A 25,445-nucleotide genomic window follows, 5' to 3' on the forward strand; every position below is an offset into this window, starting at 1 on the left:
AAGTAAAAGTTTGAAGCCTTTTTATGATTGGATAGATAATTTTAGAGGAAAAGTATTGAATGTTTAGTTAAATTATTAATTAGTAGATTAATAAATATGATAATTTTTGTATTAATGAATAATTTAGTTTGGATTAATATATGTTGTAATCGATGGCCAATATCCTCATGTGTAACCTGTGTAATCCCAGCCCTAAGTTTATCCAACCTTCCTTGCCTGTTTCTGTAATAAATAAAGTATTGTGAAAAAAAAGAGAGCTTCTTCAGCACTGTCTGCAGAACATTTGCTTCTTTCATATTTCTTCAGCGCTAAGTCACCCTGGCCAAAAAGTAGATTTGTATTTTGTTTAACACACATGCACACGCACACCCCTATCTCCTTTAATAGCTTCAGAAAAGTCTCCTTCCTATCAAAACCTTAAATTTAGGCTTTGTTCCTTACTGTTCCTGGCTCCTTTTCTCATTTGTGAGCTGAACATTTTAGTTTTTTTTTTTTTTTAAAGTACATAATTTTTTTACAACTTGCTTTGGTTTAAATATTTTCAACTGTTCTAAAATACAAAGCAAACATTATTATATTTTGGTTTTCTTGGCTTTTTTGCTAACTTCATTTCCAGTTGCAATGAAGTGAAGTTATACATTCTGCTGGGAGTTTCAGGCATGTAGGTGGTATATTAAAATGGTGTGTCCTCGGAGGCTAGTGGATCTGCATGGATACCTGATGACTCAGAGAGAAGTTCCCGCTGCCATAGCTGGCAGCCCTATTGAAGCCCTGGTTGACATCTGGGATGGGGAAATGACTCAAATGCCCTTGACACAATTGGCCTTGTACGCTGACTCTTGTCTTTGAGCAACACTGGCCTGATTTTCAGGAGAGCTGTTGGCAGTGAATTGACTCGGGAAGCACTTAGAGCTATGGTAGAAGAGCTCTTGTGATGAACTCAACTGGACACAGATCACTTTAGGAACTACTCAATAGAGATCATGCCTGTAAAGGAAGTGAACTTTTCTATCACCACTGTGTCTGCACAGAGGCAGCCAGCAGAACTTTTCTGAGGGATTGGGGGCCTTTTTTTTCAGAACAGGCAGAAAGGGGTAACTTCATAGTAACTTGCTATGACCAATGGATGAAATCCTTTGTAGATAGTCTCTCACATTTGTTTGACTTTACAAATCCATCCCTGCTGGTTTTACTGGACCACTCAGTCGTCCTTCCTCAGTGGCTTTTGATGCCATTGACCATGTTATCCTTCTTGATTGCAAGTCATATCAGATTCACATGTCATGGTGTACAATTTGGAGAATGTTCATGGGTTTATTACGTGTCTAAAAAGTGATGTGTATAGTGTGGAGTGCAGCATAAGAGTGCTGGTGGGTTCCAGTCTATTGCTGGAGAGGCAGCAACCACTAAAATATCCTTGTTTATTTCCAGAGCAGGAAAGAATGCGTCTCCATCTGGGCAATTATTTTAAATGAATTTAGGAAGTAGATTAGGGGAAACTAACATTGTGGTTTATTTCTTATTAAATCCTAAGCAATCCATGTGTGCTGAAAGATAGAAAATATTTGGAGGCTACCTGATAGCCCCTGATTAACTGCACAGCTCACTGGAGTCCTGAGAGTATGTCGAAAGCATCTCGACTTAATCCAAAGGGATTAGGCGCTATGGCAAAGAAGAAGACAAATCATATGAGAGATCTCCTATTTCTCCCTCTCATGACAAATATTTTTGGTTGAAACTGTTCATATTTTTCCTAACGCTGTTATTCTTTGCTTGGTTTTTAGGGGTCAGAGTCCTGCAGTTGCTGAGTTTAATATATTATTAAAAGCACATTCTTTAGAAACCTATGGTGTTGATCCTCACCCTTGCAAGGTAAAGGATTTTTTTTTTTTAAAAACAGCAAATTCTTTTTCCCATACCTGATCCAATCCCTTCCCTATCTGTGTCATTAGGATAAGTATTAAGCTGATGTCTCTGCAGGGCTCCCCAAACCTTGGAATGTCCAAAAATAGTGATCCTTACCCATTTCTGGTTTTGAAATAGTAAACCGGAAGTGGGTCGCAATTGCTATTTTTAGACATTCCAAGGATTGGGGAGCCCAGCAGAGCCACCTGCAGGCTCCACACGCCCCCTGGGAGGCCAACGCTACCATTGGTAAGTACAAAGAGCCCCTTTCATCTCTGGCAGTGGCATGACCCTGGCAATCATCTTGCTGCCTTAATCATTGCCCTACCCCTTAAGGGAGCAGAGACTGGGCTTCCCTGGCTGAGGCATAGTGATGCCCTAGTCAGGTAACCTCTGGATTGCATTGTATGAGAGTAAACACTGGATGAGAAAATGTATTAATATATATATATTAATCACATCTGACCAATACTTTAGAGCAAGGGTACCCAAACCCCAGCCCAGGGGCCAGTTGTGGCCCTCAGAGGTTCCCAATCCGGCCCACGGGAGCTCCCAGCCTCCAATAAGCCTCTGGTCCACTAGACACTTGCTAGAGTTCATACTGATCCAATGTGACTGCTCTCAGTGCGAGGGCAGACTGTTTGACCTCTTGCATGAGCTGCAGGCTGAGGGCTCATTCCACTACCTGCTGTTTCATGTCTGTGAAGCGACAGCAGCAGTGAAGGAAAGGCCAGCTTTGCTTTGTGCAAGATCTTTTATAGGCCTTGAGCTATTGCAAGACCCTCAGACATTCATAGAAGTTCCATCTCCAATATATATATTTATGTAAATTTATTCAAATTTTAAATGTAAATTAATTCTTTTTTCTGGTTGTCTGACCCAGTGTCAGAGAAATGATGTTGCCCTCCTGCCAGAAAGTTTGGACACCCCTACCTTAGAGCAAAAAATAAAGCAGTAGTCTGTAAAGTAGTAGCAAAATAGTTGTCCATGTCATAAATCCAAATAGATGTTACTTTCTGAAACACCTGAAATGTCATCCTAACACCAGATTTAGAGGATCTGTCTTGAAAAGAAAGAAATATGAGTAATTGAACAAAGATTTTTTTGTATGTTTAGAATTCCCCCCTTGTTTCTCATGCATTTGTTTATTTATATACTTATTTATCCCTTTCCAGGATTCAACAGGGACTACAACATTTTTAGGTTTCACAGCCACAGGTTTTGTAGTTTTCCAGGGAAATAAAAGAATACATTTGCTAAAATGGTGAGTTGATATCCTGAAATTACTGTAATGTTAGATTACATTAATGTTAGATTATATTCACTGTGATTATATTCACAGGAAAATAATCTAGCATTACATTATACAGTGATATGATACACTGTGATGTTAGATTATTCTCCTTCCCAAAAACTTCCTTTGGAAGATCTGATTCATACCATAATTTTTATCTTTTCATTGCAAAGGACTCTAAATCGTGCAAGATTGTTTTACAATAATTTCATAGCAGAAACAAAATATGAAACCTCCCTCCTGTCCTCTCTCCGTGAGGAAAAAGTGCATCTGTTCCAGGATATAGTACATTTGCTTGAGTACAGCTGCTCCCTGATCTCCTGATCTATCCCCAGGGAGAATGGGAGATTTATATTGCAGCAAGAGGAATATATTGCATTAAATGTGATATAGCATACATCTAGGTATTACTTTTTGTTCACGCAATTCAGAGGGATGTGTGTATGCCAATGGAAGCTTTTTTTCTATGTAAAATAGTGTGTGGGGAGTGTGGTTTAGGTCAGAAGCATGGCAGAGGCAAAGTCCTAAATTCCTCCTAATCCCCCACTGCTATTTAAAAAACAAAAACATAATCTAGTCCACATTATGTCTTCTGTGCAATGTGTAGTTTGACCATTATTACATAGAGCGTAATATTATGCTACTTTTTGAAACCAATTTCCTGCACTGGCAAATCCAGTTTCAGATTGAGCACTGAAACTCCTACTTCTTCATTTCTACCTGTGAAAGTGACCTTGCTGCGCAAATGTAGCAGCCCTGAATTAAAATACATGGAAGCTGCATACTGAATAATATTCTGGGCACAAAGAGCACTCTGAAATATCAGCAGTTGCACAGGCATATAGAGAGGGACTAACCTTGCAGAAGCCACATTAACTTGAATAGAATTTAAGCATAGGAAACAGAAGGATTGCACCATTAATTAACAGCGCCACTCTGAAATGTGCTGCCTCCTCTCTGTTGTAGTTTAGTCAAAATTGAAAACTGCTAATTGCCAGAAAACTTCCCCTTTAGTGCTTCCTTCATGCTTTAAACAACCCAAAGTATGAGCCATCTGCTACTGTAGTTGTAGCAGTGTTAATGAAAAACTAAAGTTCTAGTATACCTGTGAATTATACGAATGTATACAGTATAACTCAGTGATTTTCAATCTTTTCCATCTCATGGCACACTGCCCAGGTACTAAAATTGTCAAGGCACACCATCAGCTTTTTGACAATTGACAAGGCACACCATGCTGTTGGTGTGTGTGGGGGGGGGGGTTTCACATCTCCATTGGCCCTATTAACAAATGACCATCCCCCAAACTCTCGTGACACACCCACAACCATTCACGGCACACCAGTGTGCCACACCACAGTGGTTGAAAAAGGCTGGTGTAACGCATGGAGGGGAAGTCCATAAACAAGGGGCTGGAGTAATGTATTAAATTAATGATGTGCAAATTGTGTATACTTGCCTCCTATATCTGTTTTTTTTAAAAAAAATTAAGTATTTTATTTATTTATTACAGATACAGGTGAGGAAAATGAGTTAGACTTTGGGCAGGTGCTACACAGGTTACACATAAGGATATGGCCCTAGATTACAACATGCATTATTCAAAAAAAAGAAAAAGAAAAATAATCAAACGACTGAAAAAAACACAATAATCTTCAATACAAAAGCTATCATATTTGCCATTATAAAAATTTAAATTTATCTAAACACTCGATATTGTTTAACTAAAATTATCTATCCAATCATAAAAAGGCTTCCAATATTTTCTTACTCTAGCTAAATCTCTCTCTTTCATTCTTTCTGTTAAAACTTCCATTTCTGCTATTTCATAAATTTTGACTATTAAATTTTCTCTAGCTGGCACGTCTGTAGATTTCCATTTTTGTGCAAACAGTATTTTTGCCGCTGTAACAATATGTGCAATAAGGTATTTTCTATATTGGTCTTTAATTTCTGATGTCACATTTAGGAGCAATATTTCTGGTTTGAATGGTAATACACAATTCAATATCTCTTGCAAGCGTTTATGTATCATTTTCCAGTATTTCTTGGCTTTTCACATTCCACCACATATGCTAAAAGGTTCCTTCAGCCTCTTTACATTTCCAGCACTTATTTGATGACCCAGAATACATTTTTGCTAATTTCTCTGGAGTTAAATACCATCTATAAAACATTTTATATAAATTCTCTTTAAAAGACACTGCTTTAGTTATCTTAATATTTATATTCCAAATTTGTTTCCAGTCATCCATCAATATGTTATATCCAAAAATTTTTGCCCAGTGCACCATTGCATCTTTAACTATTTCGTCCTCCATTCTTATCTCCAAGAGAAAACTGTACATTTTTAAAATATATTTCTCCTCATCAATCAAAAATATTTTATCAAAACTTATATCTTCATAAAAACCTATTTTTTGGTCTTCTCATAATCGTGTTCTTATTTGCATTTCATTCCACCAGTCCAATTTTATTCCTTTCTCTTCTAACTCAAACTTACTTAAGATCTCTCCTTTAATATTCAGCAGATCGCTGTATGTTTTATTTTGGTCTTTTTAAATCCAGTTTGGATTAGTTGCTATTTCAAGTGGTTTTATCCATCTGGGTAATTTAGAATATATCTTGTATTTTATCTGTTTCCATATCCAAATTAAAGATCTTCTTAAAATGTGTTGTCTAAAATACCCATACTGTTCGACTTTATCATAAAACAGGAATGCGTGCCAGCCTATTTGTAAATCAAGTGCTTCTAATATTAAAATTTTGGAATTTGGTATGAGTCCCCAATCTTTTATCCAGTTTAGGGCTGCCGCTTGATAATATAATTCCCAGTCTGGTAATCCAACTCCTGCTCTTTTTTTATCCTCTTGAAGTAATTTCCATCTTATTCTTGGTTTTTTACCTTGCCAGACGAATTTTGTAGAAATTTTATTCATTTCTTCAAAAAAAGTTCTCTTCAAAATAATCGGAATAGTCTGGAATAAAAACATTAATTTTGGTAATATTTTCATTTTCAATAGAGCTATTCTTCCCATTAGGAATAATTGCAGTTTATTATATTTCTCCAAATCATTTTTAATTTATTTCATTAGATATACCGGTAGTTGTCTTCCATTAATGTACTTGTCTTTTTGGTAATTATATTTCCTAGATATTTTACTTTGTTTGTTATTTGTAGTCCCAATTTTTTTAATCATTCTATATCATTGTCTTTTACATTTTTAAGTATCATTTTGGTCTTCTGGTAATTTATTTTTAGACCTGCCACTTCCCCATATTCTTTAAGTCTTCTGTCAAAAATTCTATGGAATTGAGTGAATCTTCCAAGATAAATACCAAATCATCTGCAAACAATTGTAATTTGTGTTCTTCACTTTTAATTTAAGCGGTTTCATCCTGTTATCTTCTCTTATTACATTATTCAACATTTCTAGTATCAAAATAAACAACAGTTTTAAAAGTGGACAACCTTGTCTTACTCCTTGTTGAATGTTGATCTCTCTCTTGCCTCCTATATCTGGGTCATGTGGTTCTGATTTTAATTTGGCTTTGCAGCAAAGTAGAAATATCGATAAATTAAGTAGGGCTGCATTATATGGAGTTATTTGAGAGTAAACCACTTTAACTTTATGAATTGAACTGCAAGTCTGCAATCCTAAGTGTGCTTACTAGTGAAACCACTAACTCCTTGCAACTTACTGCTGAGTAGACTTGTTCAGGTTTGGGCACAAAATAGCATGAAATCTGAAATTGAATCAGCATGTACTTGTACCCTTTGTTAAGTATAAAGATACAATTTTAAGAAGCAGTGTAAATGCAAAAGATGCAAAAATAAATTTTAGGGCATAAAACCTTTCTATACATCATCTGCTCTAAGACAATAAATATATTAACTGTCTTTTCACAAGCACTTACATTTCAAGAATTAAAAATATCCTGAGGTGTAAAGAACACTTCCCATTAACTTATTTTTGCTTCGTCTCAAATCTATTTTAAACTGTTTTCATAATCTGTCATTTATACTGTCTATCGCTACACTTGACACCATGCAAAAATTAAAAAGGTATCACCCTGCTCGAAGCCATATAATCCAATTTTTAAAGAGTTGGAACATTTGAAAAATACTGAACATTGCTGTTCACTTTATTTTGTGGATTTTAATAAGCTACATATATATTTTTGCATGCAGAAGAGTGATTTGTTTCACAGCAGCATGTTCTGAATATATAAAAGTGCCAAACTTTTAAAGTATACTTTATCTTCATCATTTAATTGAAAATGCTTTTTTGGTAGGTCTGATGTCTGTAAATTAAAGTTTGAAGGCAAGACATTTTATGTGATCGGAATTCAAAAGGAGGTAGGCTATTAAGTTTCCTGCATTCTAAGGCTTATATCCTACTAAGTGCATGGGGAAGGAAACCTACAAAAACAAATGTAAACCCCTTCTCAGCACCACAGTCTTTGTACCAGCAAAAACTCCAGGGGAGTCCCTCAGCAGACGACAGACTAGGGCACAGTAAACTGCAAAATTAAGTACAGATTTACAAAACTCATCCCCCTTTACACAAACAGAAGTCTGTATGCAAACCTGAAACTTAGGATACAAGCCTAAAATATTCTTATATGAAATTGGGCCATTTCTAATGGATAGTGTGCATATTTGATCTTCTAGAATAAATTGCTGCCTTTCATATTAGATGAACAGTCAACTTTTGCCCCTAAATATAGAATTTGCTTTCAAGAAAGAAGTTCTGTTTCACATTTCTTAAAAAACACAGTTGGAAAAAAAACTATGAAATAAATTCATACATATTCCGTCGTTCAACTGCAAAGGATTTATTTTTCTAATATGATGTTACGTCTTTTCATCATTTGACTTGCATTTTAAATACGGTTTAAATGTGTGAATTTAGTAAGGGGATTGTTTGGCCCTGAACTATTTATCAGTACAGGTATCAAGAAATGGAACCACATCAAAATTATTGCAATGCAGCTCATTCAAAATACTGTATATACCCGTGTATAAGTCCAAAAGCCTAAAATTGACCCTGAGAACATGGGTTGACTTATAGATGGATCAATACAGTGACTGAAGCTTTTGAGAGCAGTTGCTTGGTGAGGTGGGGTGAGACTGGGCTGAGAAGCAGGACGCAGGGTGTGGGGAAAAAGGAGTGATTTTACTTACCTGTAATTATTCAGAGGTAGCAACAAAAAAGGTAGCCATTTAAGCTTCTTTTCCAAACAGGAAGAGAAGTGAAGGCACTTATGCAATTGTAGTCTGTATGAGGGCTGCTGCTATGGACGTGCAGCACTGTATCCCTCAGAAAGCCTGTGAAGGTCCCATAAGCACCTTCATCTCCCTTCCTGTTTGGAGAAGGTAAAATGGTTCATCTTTTCTTTTTGACATTTTGCTGCTGCCGCAGAACAATTCCTGACAAGTCATTTTAAAGAATTTCATACACCCTTCAGTTTAACCCCCGACTTATCTGAGGGCCATAGAAAATTCCATTATTTTTTGCTCAAAACCTGTCCTTGACTTATCTGTGAGATTGACTTATAGGTGAGTATCCTCTTTTAAGTGAATTCTTTTTAGTCTCCTTAACAGAGAAACCTGGACAGGGTTGTAGCAAAGGGTCAAAAGAGCAAGGCCCCATCAACATATTTCATACTTCTGGTGTGCTCTGAGGAGAATGGGGGTTGGAGAAACTTGGAGGGAAGTTTGAAGAAAATTAAGTGGGGAGAGGGGGTTATATGAAACTCTAGAATTGGGAGGGATACAGGTGGACACTCCGACTGAGCCACTCATTCCCCGCCAACTCTAGAATTGTGGCCTAAAAGAAATCTAGTGGTTCAAAATTACCTTAGAGGTCCTTCCCCACCTGATTAGGAATGATGAATTATCCAATGTCCATAGACCAGCAAAGTCTTTAACAAGACAACCTTTACCTACCTACCTTTGTTCATTTTTTTCTTCAAACACTCAGAAAAAGGCAATGTTGTCATTCCATACCTCTACACCAGCAGCCTGCAAGCATCTTTGGAAGTGTGGAGTGGAGAACCAGGCTTTTTACAAGTAAGTAAAAAATGTGTAATTCCGATACACAGTAATGCTTCTGAGTACTTGGGTGTTCCATTTATGGTTCCCCCATGAACATCTAAAATCATGCAAGTTTAGGGAACACTTTCTATAATAGCACTGATAGGGTCACAAGTGAAATTAACAACATTCTGAGTGAAACTGACAGCAATGACAGCATTCTAAATGAAGTGACAGCATCCTGTGTTACAGAAACAGAGACTGTGGCTGACTGAGCAAGGTCATGTCCTCTGATCTGTGTACTTGGGGGCATTGCTGTACAATAAAAATGTGAAGATGAACAGAGCGCATCAAGCAATATGATAGTCCAATTCCATGCATGCCTACTCAATGAAGTGAGTTCCACTGAGAACTCAATGGAAATGAGTTCCATTGAGTTCAGTGGGGCTTACTCCCAGGAAAGTGCGTGAAGGATAGTAGCCTTCTTTTTTTCTACTGCAGTTCCTGCCATGGTGCAGGTTATTCTGCTTATTGAAAGCACCTGTAATATGGAATTCATATTTATCAGTTTGGTAGCTTAGAAAGTAGAAAGCCAAGAAGGTCTTGGCCAATTCCATTATCTAAGTTAATGTTGTATGACATTGATTTAGTTAAGCTGTTTTAGACAGAAAGTTTTTAAAACATTTCTGATATTTTTGACTCAACTGCAAGACCTTCTCACGCTCTGGACAAATTTGATATTTGCCTTGTCTTGCTTTCCAGTATGCTTCTCCCAAAATTTTGGGTGGAATTTTTGTTGTTCTGTCTTTAAAATTCATGCTTCATAGAATTTGGAATTGATCAGAAAGATTAGCGTGGCCAAGAGTAAAAAGAACAGTGTGTAGTGAAGTGAAGGTCATGAAGACTATAGCAACCAGGCAGTAGACACAAGAAACACTAGTACTAGAGAACTGTATGGAACTGTACTGAAGCACCACCATGAACTCTGTCTGAAGATCTATTGGATTTCTGAACCTCCAGAAGAAACAGATAGCACAAAGATCACAAAGATGTCTGGGACTCGTATTGTTGTGAGTCATGCAATTGTGATAATCAAAGTTGAAAAACGTTTTCTTTTTCTGTGTAGAAATAGCCTTTGCTTTGCTTTTCTTTCTATGAAGGTATGCAAAATCCAGCCAAATCAAGACTGTATCCAGCAGCAAAATATTTTTTAAAGGCAGCAGGTTTCGGTATAGGTGAGTGTTTTATTTTGCCAATAGCAATTTTTTCTGCTAGCTAACTCATGCTAGCTAACTCATGTTTACTGATGAGTCATCAGTAAAAATTCTGATTCCTGTCTGAATCTGACTAAGCATTGATTTCCATCTGTCTTAACAGTCTTAAACAGAGAAACCATAAGTAGTATGAAGACTAGTAGCCCAGTCCTGAGCTGCTTGGTGCACGGGGGAGCAGCGGCTCTGAAAATGGCTGCCACTGCATCCTGCACGCTCCAGGCAGCCACCGCTGGCTCCTCAGGAGAAGGGGACATTTGTCCCCTTCCCCTGGGTAAAGTGAGTAGGCCTGCATTGGGGCTACTTGATTCTATAGCAACCCAAGGGTCGCTGTAGAATCAAGAGCCTCCATTTTGGCTGGCAAGCCCAACACAGAGGCTCTAGATCTAGTGGAGCAAAACTCGACCAGTTCTGTCTCTCCCCCGCCCAGCTCCCTCCCTGGCACTCCACCTCCCCACCCTCCCTCTGCCTCCCCCTCCCTGGAATGCCTCCTTCCCGCCTTCCCCCACGCCTCCACCTACCACTCCGCTGCTCAGCAGTTTATGTGACCACCAAGTGACGGATCTCTGGCGCTCATCTGGCGCTAAGTGCAGGCTAGCACTAGCGGAGCACCGGTGCTCGGGCCCGTAAATGTGTCTTATGGCACATTTGCGACCGTGCAGTGAGCGGGGGCACAAAGTTTAGGATTGGACCCTAGATCAGCATTTCTCAAACAGTGGGTTGCAAGCTAATTTCAGATGGATCGCATAGCACCTAGCTCAGCCGCCATTGGAAAATACAGAGCTGAAAATACAGGTTCAGAGCTGCTGGGCAGGGAAGGCTCCCAGTGGAAGAGGGACATCGTGCTTTGCCTTGAATAGGTGGGAAGATAGGCCACTGGAAAGAGGGAAGTGTTGTGGGGTTGGAGAACGATCCAAGTCTGTGTTCTGCTTTGACTTCCAAGCTGGAATGTTTGAATTCCAAGCTATGCAAAATAATACTATGAGTGTGCTGTGTAATGGGACCTTTGACTGATCACAGCTTAGGTTTGAAGCCTAAATTGATGGTATCACTTCCAGCCATGACATCACTTCCAAGTTAATAACATTACTTCCGTTTGGTCCAGACAGATTGTCATTCTAAAAAGTGGGTCTTGCTGCTGAAAAGTTTGACTAGACTAGATTATTCATTTGAAGTTTCTATAAAGAGATGAAAGTTACAATCCTAACCTACTTTCCAGCGCTGGCATAGCTGTGCCAGTGGGGCATGTGCTGCATCCTGCAGTTGGGGAGCAGTCATGGAGGCCTCCTCAAGATAAGGCAATGTTTGTTCCCTTACCTCAGAATTGCATTGCCCTTATGTCAGTCCTGGAAAATTGGTTAGGATTGTAACCGAAGGCACACTGAATTTGGCAGGCAAGTGGGTTAAGGTCATATTGCCCCTGGCCATAGATAGAATTTATCCTTCGAAGACCTACTTTCTGCTGGGATTATAACCAGGAGTTGTTTTTTGAGAGTTAAATTTATTTTTAAAGATGAACACATTTATCTAATCTGATATTCTTTAAATATAGGTATTCATTGCTGTTACTCCACTGTCACAGTTACCTCCAATGTAAATTCAAATAGATTTTATGTCCAATGTTATTTTTTGTTACAGTGGGAAAGTCGCTGAAGAGGTTGTTGAGGCAAGTTCAAAAATTCAGAGGGAGCCACCTGAAGTGCATAGGTATTTTCTGATTTAAATAATGCTATAATAAGTTGCTGTTAATGTTTAGATCATCTTGATTCTTGACTGTGAAACTAGCCACTGTCTGAATATAGTGACAGCTTTGTAATTCTCAAAGATCTGAAGTAATGCTGCTATATATTCCCAAAGAGGTTGCACAATGTATATTTGTTTGTTGTACATCATACAGAAAGTTGTTACATAATCTTGGCCCTTGATATACAAATACACAGAAGGCTTATCTACTTCATATTGAAAAATCCATTACATCAATTATAGGGTTTATTTTCCCCCTTTCTAACTCGGGCCTGCTAGAGAGCCTCTGGTCTAGAAGCCTACAATTATTCCTTTTTAAAAAAAAAATTGTATTTTAATTATTGTAACAAGAAGTGGAGCTGTGGGGGAGCAGCGTGGTAAGTACAGCACATTCTGCAATGTGCTGTGTCAGCAGCCCCTCCCCTCCTCGCCGTCAGAGCCATTCAGGGCAATGGCACATTGTGGAGCATGCCATACTTACTGCGTCACCCCCCTAAATCCGCTTCTGGTTGTAACCCGCTGTTAGGACAATCAAAATGCCAAAAAAAGAGGAAATACTAATTGAACAATTCTACACTTATGGACCATGACAGCAGCAATAAATCTTCCTTGGTCACAAGGTAGTGAATCAAGATCTACACAATTGTAAACTTATACACTGCATAAGGAGTAGTATGTATATACAGTTGTTCCCCCCCCCCAAACCCCCGGAACAGATGGAAGTAATAATTGGGGGGAAGCATCCAAACATGCATATGCTTCTTCTCATGCAATGGACTGCTAGTATAATCCAAACCAGCTGTTTGACCTTAAATATGGTGTCCAGTTAACAAATAGTGAAGGGAACTGGCTAGAGAAAATTCTGCTCTTGCATTGGCCACTGAATCTCGATTTTGTAATTCCTTGCTTTTTACCTTTTCTGTACCTTATACTTTCATTCTTCCCTAATTGATTTTCTTCCCCTATCAAATACCATATAGGAGTATTCTAGGGAATATACTGTTAGGCTATCATATATAAAATAAAGGAAAGATGTCCTTTTTAGAGTACTCTGCATTATGTGTTTCTATACCAAGGAGTATTCCGAAGAAAATAAGAAGGCTCCAGTTAATGTTGTTGTGCCTTTGGCAATATATTTTAAGACATTGCAGTTAGTTGCTTGCAGGTATTTCTGAGTGAAAAAAATTCTCAATTTTTCCTTTGCTTTTTCAGAACTTGCATTACTCAGAGTCGCAGCTCTCACTCTTTGAACAAACAGCTCATCATTAATATGGAGCCTCTACAACCTCTCCTTCCATCCTCAAATGACCAGGAAGAGGTTCCTTCTGATGAAGGTAAGTCTGTTCCTGTTGTGGCCTTTCTCACACATATACAGAACAAAACATGCAGAACAAAACACATGCAGAACAAAACAAAACTAAGCAGATAGTGGGCATAAACTTTTCATTTTAAATTTTTCGAGTTCCACAGCATCACTAAAAACCATTTTCATTTTCACTAATTCACAGCCCATTCCTAACTTGCACTGGAACAGGCAGGCCAGTGTTCCCCTTACCCCATGTCACGCTGCACTGGCCCCAGAGGGTCTACTTGGATCTGTGCCACCCGGGGAACAGGGTCAGGATCTGGCATAACGGCTGGATCCTGGCCCCGCCTCCTGCTTCCTGCCTGCCCCCAGGAACACCAGCCCAATCCTATGTAACTCCCTGTGTGAGAGCTGTGTGACTATACTAACATGTCGCACACTGCATTCAACAGGGAAATTTGAAGCTGTGAAGGCATTCTCAACATTTGCTCCCTTGCCCTGGGAGTAGGCCTTTGCCACCCTGGTGTCTACTCAGACTTGCACCAGATATATAGCTGGCACAGATCCAAGTGAACCTGGGAAGGTGAATTGAGGCCAGGAAGGAGAATAGGATTTCAGTGTTCCCACAGCCACCAATACCGCCCCCTTCTCAACCTCAGTCTGTCCTCTTCCCTGCCCTGATCTCTGTCCTGTTCCTCCCCCTCCCCACTGCTGTCCAACCCTCTGTGCTGACTTATCAACACTGGAGCTCCTTTTCTGTTTGCTGGTGTGTGTATCCAGGTCATCCTGAATGACATGTCACACTTTGTGACAACCGTAAATTACCTTACACTGCCAGAACTCTAGTTTCAGCAACATAAGGCCCTATTGGGCCATCAGAGACCTAGATTCAAATCTTCCTTCAGCCATGAAGCTCACTGGGTGACCTAGGGCCAACTACTGTCTCTCAGATGAGCTTACCTTACAGAGTTGTGATGATAAATGGGAGTGGAAGAAGTGGGAACGGGAGAAGATGACCCTGAACTCTTTGAGGAAAGGTGGAAATGAAAAAAATTGGCTCATAGCAAGAGCTAATCAACATGAAAGCAAAACTGTTGGCTTTCCTTAAATTGTTGGCTGTCCTAAATCAAAGAACAATGGGAATCAATGGTCTCATTCATCCTTATAATCTTATGAAGTTGAATTACCATTTTCTCAATGGAGGGCTGAAGATGAGTGATAACTCTTTGTAAAAGGCTGTCTACTGAGTCGTCTGGCTGAACTGCAATCTGAACCCAGGTTCTGAATCTCACACTATCTACTGGAACACATTGATTCTTTTATCTCTGAAAACCTCATGGAGAGAATGCAATATAACCACATTTACTAAAATGTACACAAAACTGAATTTTATGCGCTTTCAAGTGGATTCTGCAAGAAAGCTTAGTAAACATAGATACAGGTGGAGATGCCCTAAGAATATGAGGGTCCACCAGAGCTTTATTTTTTTTCCACAGTTTCAAGAAAAGTCATGGTGAAAAGTACTTGGAAAAAAGTAATGGGTGCCATAGTTGCTAGGAAAAAAGATTGTGTAGAGAATTGGGAAGGGCTGAGAAGGAAATACTGGACAATACTGGTAAAGCAAGTCTTTGAACACCCCAAGCATGGGGGCAGTAGTGTTCTATTTTTTCCTCAAGGATTATAATCAAGAACTGTACCACTCAAGCTAATTTATTTCACTATGGGATGGTGGTGGTAGTATTCTGCTGTTGTCTGGTCCTGTTCTTCTGTGGGTAAAAGCCAGACAACACCCTCCATTTAGTAGTTCCAGGACACAAATTTCATGATGTTGATGCATGTGACAATGTCCCCACTTCCTCCTTTCTCCTGAAACTTTCTTTCCCCCTGTCCTTTTCTCCTTTTACCTGTATAAAATGCACGGTGTACTGAGAGCTTAGATGATCTTCCTAGTATGGTTCTCCAGGGTATGTGGCTGGAATTATTCTTATGCTGAATGCTTTCTTGGTTATTGTCCCTTACTGGTTCTTTAGATTGGAACTGGGTTTCTTCCTAAACTTGAAGGAAATTTTAGCTTCTTTAGCAGGCTGATTGAGAAACTCCTACTGCTGAGTCTTTGCTCTCACTTGTGCTGCTGCTTTTATACTCTGGCAGGGGAAGATCCTGCCATCAGCTCCCACCTGGTCCAGCATGACCCCATCTCTGTGTTTCTTCCTGGAAGCCTGGCAGCTTGGGAATGTGGCTCCTTCTCCATGCCGCGTGATACTCCCTCCCGTGTTCGTAACCCCAAGTGTCTCGGTGAGTGGTGATGTGGGGTGGCCTGAGAATGGAGTGTCTAGTGGTGGCTTGTCCTAACTACACCATATATCAACTGTATATGTAACCTTTATTTCCATCTATAGGAGGTATGTGTGTCCATTTGGGGCAGAGGATGCATTTGTATGTGATGGGAGAAGCAGTGAGAAGTTTTGCAAAAGACAGAAAAACAGATGGCTACAAGATAGCTGCCTTGTAGGAACATGACCATGTTTTAGAATTAAATGTTTACAGGCTGTGTCCAAGGTCTGTCTCCCAAAGCCATCAGATTTTTGTCCTGAAGTTTCTTCTCTGGAGTCACTATTGCCACATTCCTTTGAGTTTGCACATTGGCTCTGAATGAATAAGGTTTTCACTGTATTGCAGACAGACCTATGTCCTTGCCATCTGATTACCAAAAACATGTTCATAGCCTTTTTATTTAGTTCTATTCAGTTTAATTGTGTGTACATTTACTTCTGCGGTGCCATGAGTTAACTCACAGTATGTTTTCCATTAGTCATTAGATTTGTGTAGAGCTTGATTTTTCTGGAACCTCCATCCAAAAGAATTCCATGAGTCATGAACTATAAATATAGTCCTGGAATCACCTTGGATCTCTGTGATCTCATATTCCTTGGTTGTTTTCCTGATGACAGGACTGTTTATCACTCAGAATCCTTGAATATGATGTAGGCAATCATTGGAGGGTGGGTTAATTCCTTCTAAGCTCAATGGTGGCCCCAATCCTGTAACACTAGTGTGAAAGAACTAGTGGAAATGTAATGGGGGGATAGTAACACTGTGAGAAGGACCACCTCAGCTTCTTTTTTAAAAAGAGTTCATTCTAATCTTGAATGGTGGGAGTACAGAATTTGCTTCCAAGCAAGAAATCTTTAACACAAAATAAAAACATGTTTTTTAAAAAAGTTACAATTGCTGAAGGATCATGGTAGTGAAGCCTTGCATATTTGTTTTAATGCAGTTGTTGTTAGCGATCCAGATGATGTTATAAAAAATAACTTGCATTATTGAGAGCGCCAGACATATTTAGCAAAGCTGATACATCCGCTGCACAGATGGCATATTTCCACAACAAGAAACTGGGATAGGTCTATCAGTAATGAAACCTCTATGGATGGAGTAAGTAATGTTGCTGACTACCAATTGCTGGGGGAAGGAGGGAAATGCACCTTGGAATCTTGAGGGAAAAGTTGACAGGCTCCCAACTCTGTCTGTGTGTGTGTGTGTGTGTTTGTGTGTGTGTGTGAATTTCAGTGAATATAATGTAGCAGAAGGTGAATGTTTTTCAAAAATTGGTTGTATGCTCCCAGAATAGGGGGAATTGTTGATAGCATAAAAGCATCATTCCTTTAACGCTCCTAAAGGAAACGGATAAAACCACAAATTTGTTTGCAGTAGCATCAGCACATTTGCTATACTCTCTAAGTGAAGGTAGGGTTTATTTTAGTTCTCTGATTTTGGCAAGGATTATTTTTTGTGTCTTCGGTATCACCAAAATAAAACAACTAAGGGCGCAATCCTAACCCCTTGTGTCAGTGCTATCCAGCGCTGGCATAGCGGTGTTAATGGGGCATGTGCTGCATCCTGCAGTTGGGTGTCACTCATGGAGGCCTCCCCAAAGTAAGGGAATGTTTATTCCCTCCTAACCCCTTATGTCAGTGCTTTCCAGCACTGGCACAGTGGTGCCAGTGGGACATGTGCTGCATCCTGCAGTTGGGTGTCACTCATGGAGGCCTCCTCAAAGTAAGGGAATGTTTGTTCCCTTACCTTAGAGTAGGGATGCTCAAACTTTCAACTTTAGGGATGCTGGACCTTTAACAAGTGTATAGAAGAGAGAATTTCAGCAGGTGCAGCTTGTCATCTGTGGGACCTTTAACTAAAGTTGCTCAAATGCTCAAACTTTAAACTTTAGGGATGCTGGACCTTTAACAAGTGTATAGAAGAGAGAATTTCAGCAGGTGCAGCTTGTCATCTGTGGGACCTTTAAAGTTGAAAGTTTGAGCACCCCTGCCTTAGAGCCGCATTGCCCTTATGTCAGTGCTGGAAAGCACTGACTTAAGGGGTTGGGATTGCGCCCTAAGCTGAATCAGAGGCGAATGTTAGGAATTTCTTCACCAGAAATGTCATTTTGGCACCACACAGCAGTAATGATTTCCAGCATGAGGGAACAGTGTCTTGTCTAAGCTTTGCAGGTGGAAATAATTTAATGGGTGTGTATATATGAGACTGACTCAGCCATATGATTTCAAGATATATGTAATGCATCATAATGCTTTCTTCAGTCCTCCTTTTGTGTGTGTTTTTTTTTTCTAAGTAGCTTGATATGATTTAATTTTTGCATGAGTGATTTGTTGACCTTGGGTATAATGCACCACCTTCCCAAACCCATTTGCTCACCTCGGGAGGCTTGCCTGTGAATTAGGGAACACGTTAATGACTTGGTGAAGCCCTTATGATTTTTTAAATATATAAATAGCACATTGGCCTCACTTGTTGGCAGTCAGTGACTTACTTTTTATATCCTCGAAACTGCTCCAAGGGGTATATTTTGCAACAACAGGATTACATGGAGCTTTTATGTTTGAAAATGAGGCAGAAGAGGCCAGAGCAGGGAAAGGGTTAGTTAGTCTGCTTGTCTGCAGAATGAATCATTTATAATGATTGCAGCAAAATTCATAGAAGCACATTTTGCCCAGGCAGAACTCTTCTTGCAAATGAAATCGAGGGAACTATTTGTGCTGGTCACTTATATGCACTGTAGTATCTGAATCTCTCATTTACATGTTATTCAAAAGGATATAATAAAATTTAGCAAAAATAAGACTTGCAGAACCTTAATGTTTCAACTTTGCCAAAGACCCAGCAACCTCAGCACAACAGCTGATAGATGGAACCTGTCCCAAATTCCGCTGTAATCTTACCCCAGCAAGATCTTTTGACCTCCTCCATTTCACAGGCATTATTACAATTGTGGTGATTTATAAATCACTTTCAACAGGAAGTTTGCATAGCTGTTTTATATAGCTTAAAGAAATGAAAGATGGTCGCCTGTCCCAAAAGGACTCAGAAACTCAAAAGACTCGAAGGAAACACCAGCAATAGCCATAAGAAAAGATGTCATGCTACGGATGAATAGGGACAATTGTTATCTCCTCTCCCTGCTAAATATAAGACAACCACCACTTAGGAAAGTGCCTCCTTGCCTTATACAGTATACAGGTATGGAATCTTCAAAGATTTTGTTTGCCCTTATACAAGATCAGTTACACCATGACAATATGAAATACCATAATTGCATTACATCAACAGATCATTACTGGAAGTGTACAGTACACAGTATGGGGAGAAGCATCATAACCAGAGGATTTTTTTGAAAATAACGAAATAAAAACAAATAACACCACTTTCTGCGCTTGTCACTCTTGCAAAAAACAAAACGCAAAAAATCTGCAAAAAAAATAAGACCATTCTCTTACACCACTGTATAGTCTCTAACACCTCTACATGCATGTGGCTGCATCTGCTGACATATATCACCTATATCACCTAACTAGTACACTTTAAAAGTGGTTTTAATTTATAGTTATAATTTATAAAAATATGCCCTTGGAATAAAAACACATAACACCACTTTCTGCACTTCTAACTTTGAAAAACACAAAAATCCATGAAGAAATAAAACTGTTTTCACTCACCTGTAATCATAACAGTTTGGTTTCCAAAGGGATCCAAAACTAGTGTTTACATTTCCAAACTTTCTATGTCCATTTGTTTGGTCTGACATCAAGAACTTGAACAGAATTTCATCCCAGTTCACTTTTTTCACTGAATGATAGATGAACTTTGCCCTAGGAATGTAGCTGCTGTTGCAACTATCCCTATTAGTGAGTGCTTTTCTGTCTCCTCACTTTGCATACATACATTCTTCCTCCTGGAAGAACCATTTTTCTAGCTATTGCATGAATGAAATACAGATTTTAACTTCTTGGTTCACAATATCCAGCTCGTACAAACTAAAATAACAATTAAAGAAACAGAATTATCTCTTGCTTGTTGAGAGAGCTTGTATTGAGGTAACTGCATGGTTTCCAGACAATCTAATGGCAGGTATCATTGAAGAATGAAGTGGAAGAGTAGCTTGTGCTTAAACAAGGATTGGAGCCACAGATAATTGACTGTTAAATGTGTTAGGGCAAAGTTAAAGAACAGAATCTTGGGTCCCTTAAAGATATATTTTGCACCTGTGAATTTTTACTGTCATATTATTTGTGTTTTCATGCAGTAAACATATTTCAGACTTAGTCTGGTATGTGCAATGCAGCTGTTTATCAACAACTGCTGAGGAGATGGTTGGTATTTGAAGTAAATTGTATTGTGCATTATGAGACAGTTGGAAAAGTTTAAAAATAGCCTCCCAGTCTATTCTCTAGTGGGCTATTTCTATTGGCTGTGTTAGAAGCCAGTTATTTGATTCATTCAGCAAGACTCTCCCAAGCTGAACACAGTGGAAACTTAGCAAAGGTCACAGCCAGTATGGGTGACTAGTTCGTAAGGCTGCAATAGAAAATACTGCAACAAGTCAATATGGTGAAATGCCTAGTAAAAATCCAAACCAGGAAGAGTATTCATTTGCGGATGGTTAACCATTGTAGCAAAGATGTGTGCATTCGGTTGCTGAGACATGGGTCTAGGATCACAGCTAAAAGTGCTGGTAAGTTGAACTTGACTTTGCTTAGTTTTTTGAAGCTTTCCTGTACAAAAAAAGTCTCATTTCATTTCTTTTCAGTTTGTCATGCCAATAATGATCCAGAAGAATAGGGGAAATTAGAAGTAGGCATAGGAAGAAAATAGAAGCTAAATCCTTATTTACCTCTGGTTTTCAAGATTTCAGATAAATTGCCATTCCAACTGGCTAGCTGATTTGGCAAATTGAAGAGAACATTTGATACATAGATTTTAAAAAGATGCTCCTTAAATAATCACATGCAAGTCTTCTAGTGAGAGTTATAAATCTAAGGATCTAAACTGCTTGCAAAAAAAACCTTTCAGTGTACTATGAATGTGCAGTTTCATGGCTTTTAATGTTCAACCTTTGGAGTCCTGTACAGACAGAAATTACATATCTTAGGCTGCAGTTCTAACCACACTTTCCTGAGAGTAAGCCCCACTGAACAAAATAGGACTTACTTCAGAGTAGACCTGGTTAGGATTGTACCCTTAATGTTCTAAAAGTGAAACTCTCACAGAAAGCCTTATTTAGGAATAGCTGTTTCCAAACTGTATAAAGTTGAAAAGAAAAACTGTAGACTAATGAGTATGGAATGGACTAATGAGTATGAAGTGGACCGATGGGCATGAAAGCATCAAAAACAAATGCACAGGTACCACAAAGAGAACCAAATATGATAGTCCAGCGAGAAAATATAGAGAGAGGGTCAGTCCAATAGTTATTGTGGACAAATCTAGCAGAAATGAGATAAGAATGTGCTTGGATACAAGACCTATAAGAAAGCAATTCTAGGAGAATATTTTCAAGCGGTATATAAATACTGTTGTTGTTGTTAATAATAATAATAATTAATGGGAATCTTCTCTGGTATAAGCAGAATTAGAATGATTTTCAGTCTTTGATGTCAGTTCTGGATTCTGGCAAACTTACAGTGCAATCTTATACAAGTTTACTAAGATGTAAATGCCACTATGTTCAATGGGACTTCCTCCTAGAGAAGTGTGCATAAGATTGCAGCATTAGCTAGATGACCTTTTGGCATGTACAGAGCAGGTGCAGAGGAGACAATCCAGATTAGGACCACAAAGTGTGTGTGTAGGGAGTAGGATTAAATTCTGCCATGGTCCCAATCCATATTGCTCCAAGTGCTATTTACGCATGGAAGTTCAAGCAGGCCTGGGCTAATGATGTGGCTAACACCATGTCTACTTTTAGAGAGGTGTCTAGATTTCACCAAGAGAAGAATAGATTTCATCTAGAGCTGAAATAAAGGAAAATGCAACTTTCTCATGTCTGAAAAATATCAAAAGTGTATTTTTACTCAAGAAGGAATAAAACCTAATGCAACTAAAATGGAGGCCAAATCAGAAATTCCTAGTCTGGAGAGCATGTCTGCCTCATAAAGATGCCTAGAAGTGGTAATTTATCTAGTAAAGTTTATTCAAAACTGGGCAATAATAACAATACCATTCAGTGCATGTCAATCCATGAAACTGTCACAGTAGCTGCTAACAATAGCTCTTGTGTTGAAGACTTACAATGTGAAAGAGTCTGGAACTGTGTTATTAGACAATAGTTCTGTAGGATTAGAAAAACTCACCTGTTGCACGTGATTCTGAAGCACAGACAACAACCCAACCTAACCCAAATATCCAACAGAAAAAGAAACACTGGCAATAGCATTTAGATTCCATTAGTGCAGATTCCATTAGTTCACTTACCAAAAAAAATGCTGGTTGTAGAAACAATCGCAAAACTTGGAGGCAATTTCCTGAAAATGTTTATAAAATGAACTTCAGGAATCCAAAGATGGCTTCAAAAACTATAAAAAATATCAATTAGAAGAGTTAAATAGACCAGGAAAATAGTTTGCAATTGCTGAGGATTCTCATGACTGAGTGAATGGAATTGTTGGAGCTCAAAGAAAGAATTTAAGGAATGCTTTGGATAAGGGGATGTCAACGGCTACATGAAGAAGAAGTAGAGTGATAAGAGAACTGTTTAAATCAGGGGTCTTTAGTGCTCCCAGACTTTTAACAGTTGTGTAGAAGAGCAGATTTCAGCATGTGCAGCTTGTCATCTCATAGATCACAAGCTGCACCCACTGAAATTCCCTCCTCTACACAATTTAGTTAAAAGGTTCAGGAGCCCTAATGTTGAAAGGTTGGTCACCCCCTGTTTAAATATTGAAAGAGAATATTTTACTTTAAAGAGGACAGAAGTGAAACAGGTGTGTAGGAGTTAAAGCGCTCTTTGCGTATGTGCCTGTAAAGAAACAATTCTGGAGACTGCCAGCAGATAATTAAATGCTTGGTCAGCACTTGTTTTGAGGTCAGTTGTAGTAAAATCAATTTCACACATCCCATTTAAAACACTGTTGAGGTAGACATGTGAAAGAAAGAAATGCAGTTTCAACTGCACATATCCGCTTTTTAATTGGATTGTGTCCATTCAGGAAGGTGGATTTACCACCACATTTCAGCTTTCCTGCATCTTTTTGTGTTGCCTTTGAACAGATATGGTGTGTCTGAATGCATATTAAATTTTCCACTCACCATTTTTCCATAGAAATGTGCACATTTGACAATGGGTTTTTTGAAAAAAAGTTTAACACTCTCTACCCTGCACGGAAGTACAGGTCAACCTTATTATCTATGGGGTTTGGTTCCCCAAGCTCCCACGGTTGAGAAAACCCATGAACGTCTAAGTTGGAACTGGAAATGATGTTTTCTCTCATTTCTGGTTCAAATCAAATCCACGTTATAGGAAGTTTCCTTTAAAACCTTTTAAATAAGTGAGGGGAAAGCTGGGGGGAAGGTTGCCTTACTTTCCACAGCAAGCAGGAGGGATGCAGGGCAGTCCAGGGTGCTCCAGGAAGCCATTTCCTGGTCACGCTGAGATCTCCTACCTCTCCCTTGGCTGGAGAGTGCTCTAAGTTCATGCTGGACCCGGGGGAAGGCTGCCATACACCTTGAAGTGAGGAGAGGAGGAAGACACATGCAAACCCACACTCTGCCGAAGGAGAGGAGCAGTTGCGGCTTGGCATCCCTCCCTCCTTGGGGAAATAGGTTTCGCTGGGTGTCTCCCAGTGATCACTGGAAACACAGACAGACTAGAGGGATGCTGAGCCACGACTGCTCTTCTCTCCTTCAGCAGAGTGTGTGGGCATGCATGTGCACTCCCTCCTTGCCTCACAGTGTATGGCAGCCTTCCCCCAGAGCCAGAGTACTATCTGGCCAAGGAAGGGAGGAGGAGGCCTCCGGGTGACCAGAAAATGGCTTACTGGAGCACTGTAGACTGCCCTGCATCCCTCCAGCTTGCCATGGAAAGTAAGGCAACTTTTTTCCACGACTTTCTCCCCACTTATTTAAATGATTTGGAAGTGATCTTTTTTTAGCCACTCAACAGGTTGAATCAAATTCAGTGATACAAAATCAACAGATAAAAAAGGGCAGGACCTGTATCTCTTTGGTCACTATTAAAAGGTGTGGCTACTTTTCCCAATTCATGCTGCTTTCTATGTCCATGGGCATCTTAAATGGTCATTTCTCTCTCTCTCTCTCTCTCTCTCTCTCTGTGTGTGTGTGTGTGTGTGTGTGTGTGTGTGTGTGTGTTAAAACTGATATGGTCAGAGGAAATCTATGTGAATTTCATCAGTTATATAGTTTTATTCTTTCAATAAAGGGGTGTCAAGCATAAGGCCAGTGGGCCAGATGAGGCCTGAGGCCTCTCAGGCTCTCTCAGCACCACCATCTGCTGCGCCACTGTGCTGAGGTATCGCTGGCTGAATGGATGGCCTGTGATTATTAGGCTCTCCCATATCTTGAAAATGTGGTCAAGCTTTGTATATTTTCTCTTGTATTGGCAACCTTCAGTCTCGAAAGACTATGGTATCGCGCTCTGAAAGGTGGTTCTGGCACAGCGTCTAGTGTGGCTGAAAAGGCCAATCCGGGAGTGACAATCCCTTCCACACCGGGAGCAAGTGCAGTCTGTCCCTGGTCTGTCTCCCTGGCTATGGGCCTTCCTTCTTTGCCTCTTAGCCTCAGACTGTTGGCAAAGTGTCTCTTCAAACTGGGAAAGGCCATGCTGCACAGCCTGCCTCCAAGCGGGCCGCTCAGAGGCCAGGGTTTCCCACTTGTTGAGGTCCATCCCTAAGGCCTTCAGATCCCTCTTGCAGATGTCCTTGTATTGCAGCTGTGGTCTACCTGTAGGGCGCTTTCCTTGCACGAGTTCTCCATAGAGGAGATCCTTTGGGATCCGGCCATCATCCATTCTCACGACATGACCAAGCCAACGCAGGCGTCTCTGTTTCAGCAGTGAATACATGCTAGGGATTCCAGCACGTTCCAGGACTGTGTTGTTTGGAACTTTGTCCTGCCAGATGATACCGAGGATGCGTCGGAGGCAGCGCATGTGGAAAGCGTTCAGTTTCCTCTCCTGTTGTGTTCCTCTCCTGTTCCTCTCCTGTTGTCCATGACTCGCTGCAGTACAGAAGTGAACTCAGGACGCAAGCTCTGTAGAACATCTTGGTATGTTCTGTCAGCTTCTTGTTGGACCAGACTCTCTTTGTGAGTCTGGAAAACGTGGTAGCTGCTTTATCAATGCGTTTGTTTAGCTCAGTATCGAGAGAAAGAGTGTCAGAGATCGTTGAGCCAAGGTACACAAAGTCATGGACAACCTCCAGTTCATGCACAGAGATTGTAATGAAGGGAGGTGAGTCCACATCCTGAACCATGACCTGTGTTTTCTTAAGGCTGATCGTCAGTCCAAAATCTTGGCAGGCCTTGCTAAAACGATCCATGAGCTGCTGGAGATCTTTGGCAGAGTGGGTAGTGACAGCT

The 25,445-nt window shown here is 39.8% G+C and overlaps 1 protein-coding gene across 1 annotated transcript in view; it reads left to right on the forward strand.

Moving 5' to 3' along the window:
• Window positions 1-25,445, forward strand: part of FRMD3 (FERM domain containing 3) — a 149,997-nt gene that overhangs the window by 107,701 nt on the left and 16,851 nt on the right. The window contains exons 7-13 of the mRNA XM_066614795.1: window positions 1,785-1,872; window positions 3,081-3,169; window positions 7,496-7,559; window positions 9,187-9,275; window positions 10,400-10,474; window positions 12,149-12,217; window positions 13,466-13,587. Coding sequence (XP_066470892.1) covers window positions 1,785-1,872; window positions 3,081-3,169; window positions 7,496-7,559; window positions 9,187-9,275; window positions 10,400-10,474; window positions 12,149-12,217; window positions 13,466-13,587 — 596 coding nt within the window. The remainder of the gene's footprint in view (window positions 1-1,784; window positions 1,873-3,080; window positions 3,170-7,495; window positions 7,560-9,186; window positions 9,276-10,399; window positions 10,475-12,148; window positions 12,218-13,465; window positions 13,588-25,445) is intronic.

The sequence above is a fragment of the Tiliqua scincoides genome, chromosome 2 (genome assembly GCF_035046505.1).
Source record: "Tiliqua scincoides isolate rTilSci1 chromosome 2, rTilSci1.hap2, whole genome shotgun sequence".
In the NCBI taxonomy this organism is placed as follows: Eukaryota; Metazoa; Chordata; class Lepidosauria; order Squamata; family Scincidae; genus Tiliqua; species Tiliqua scincoides.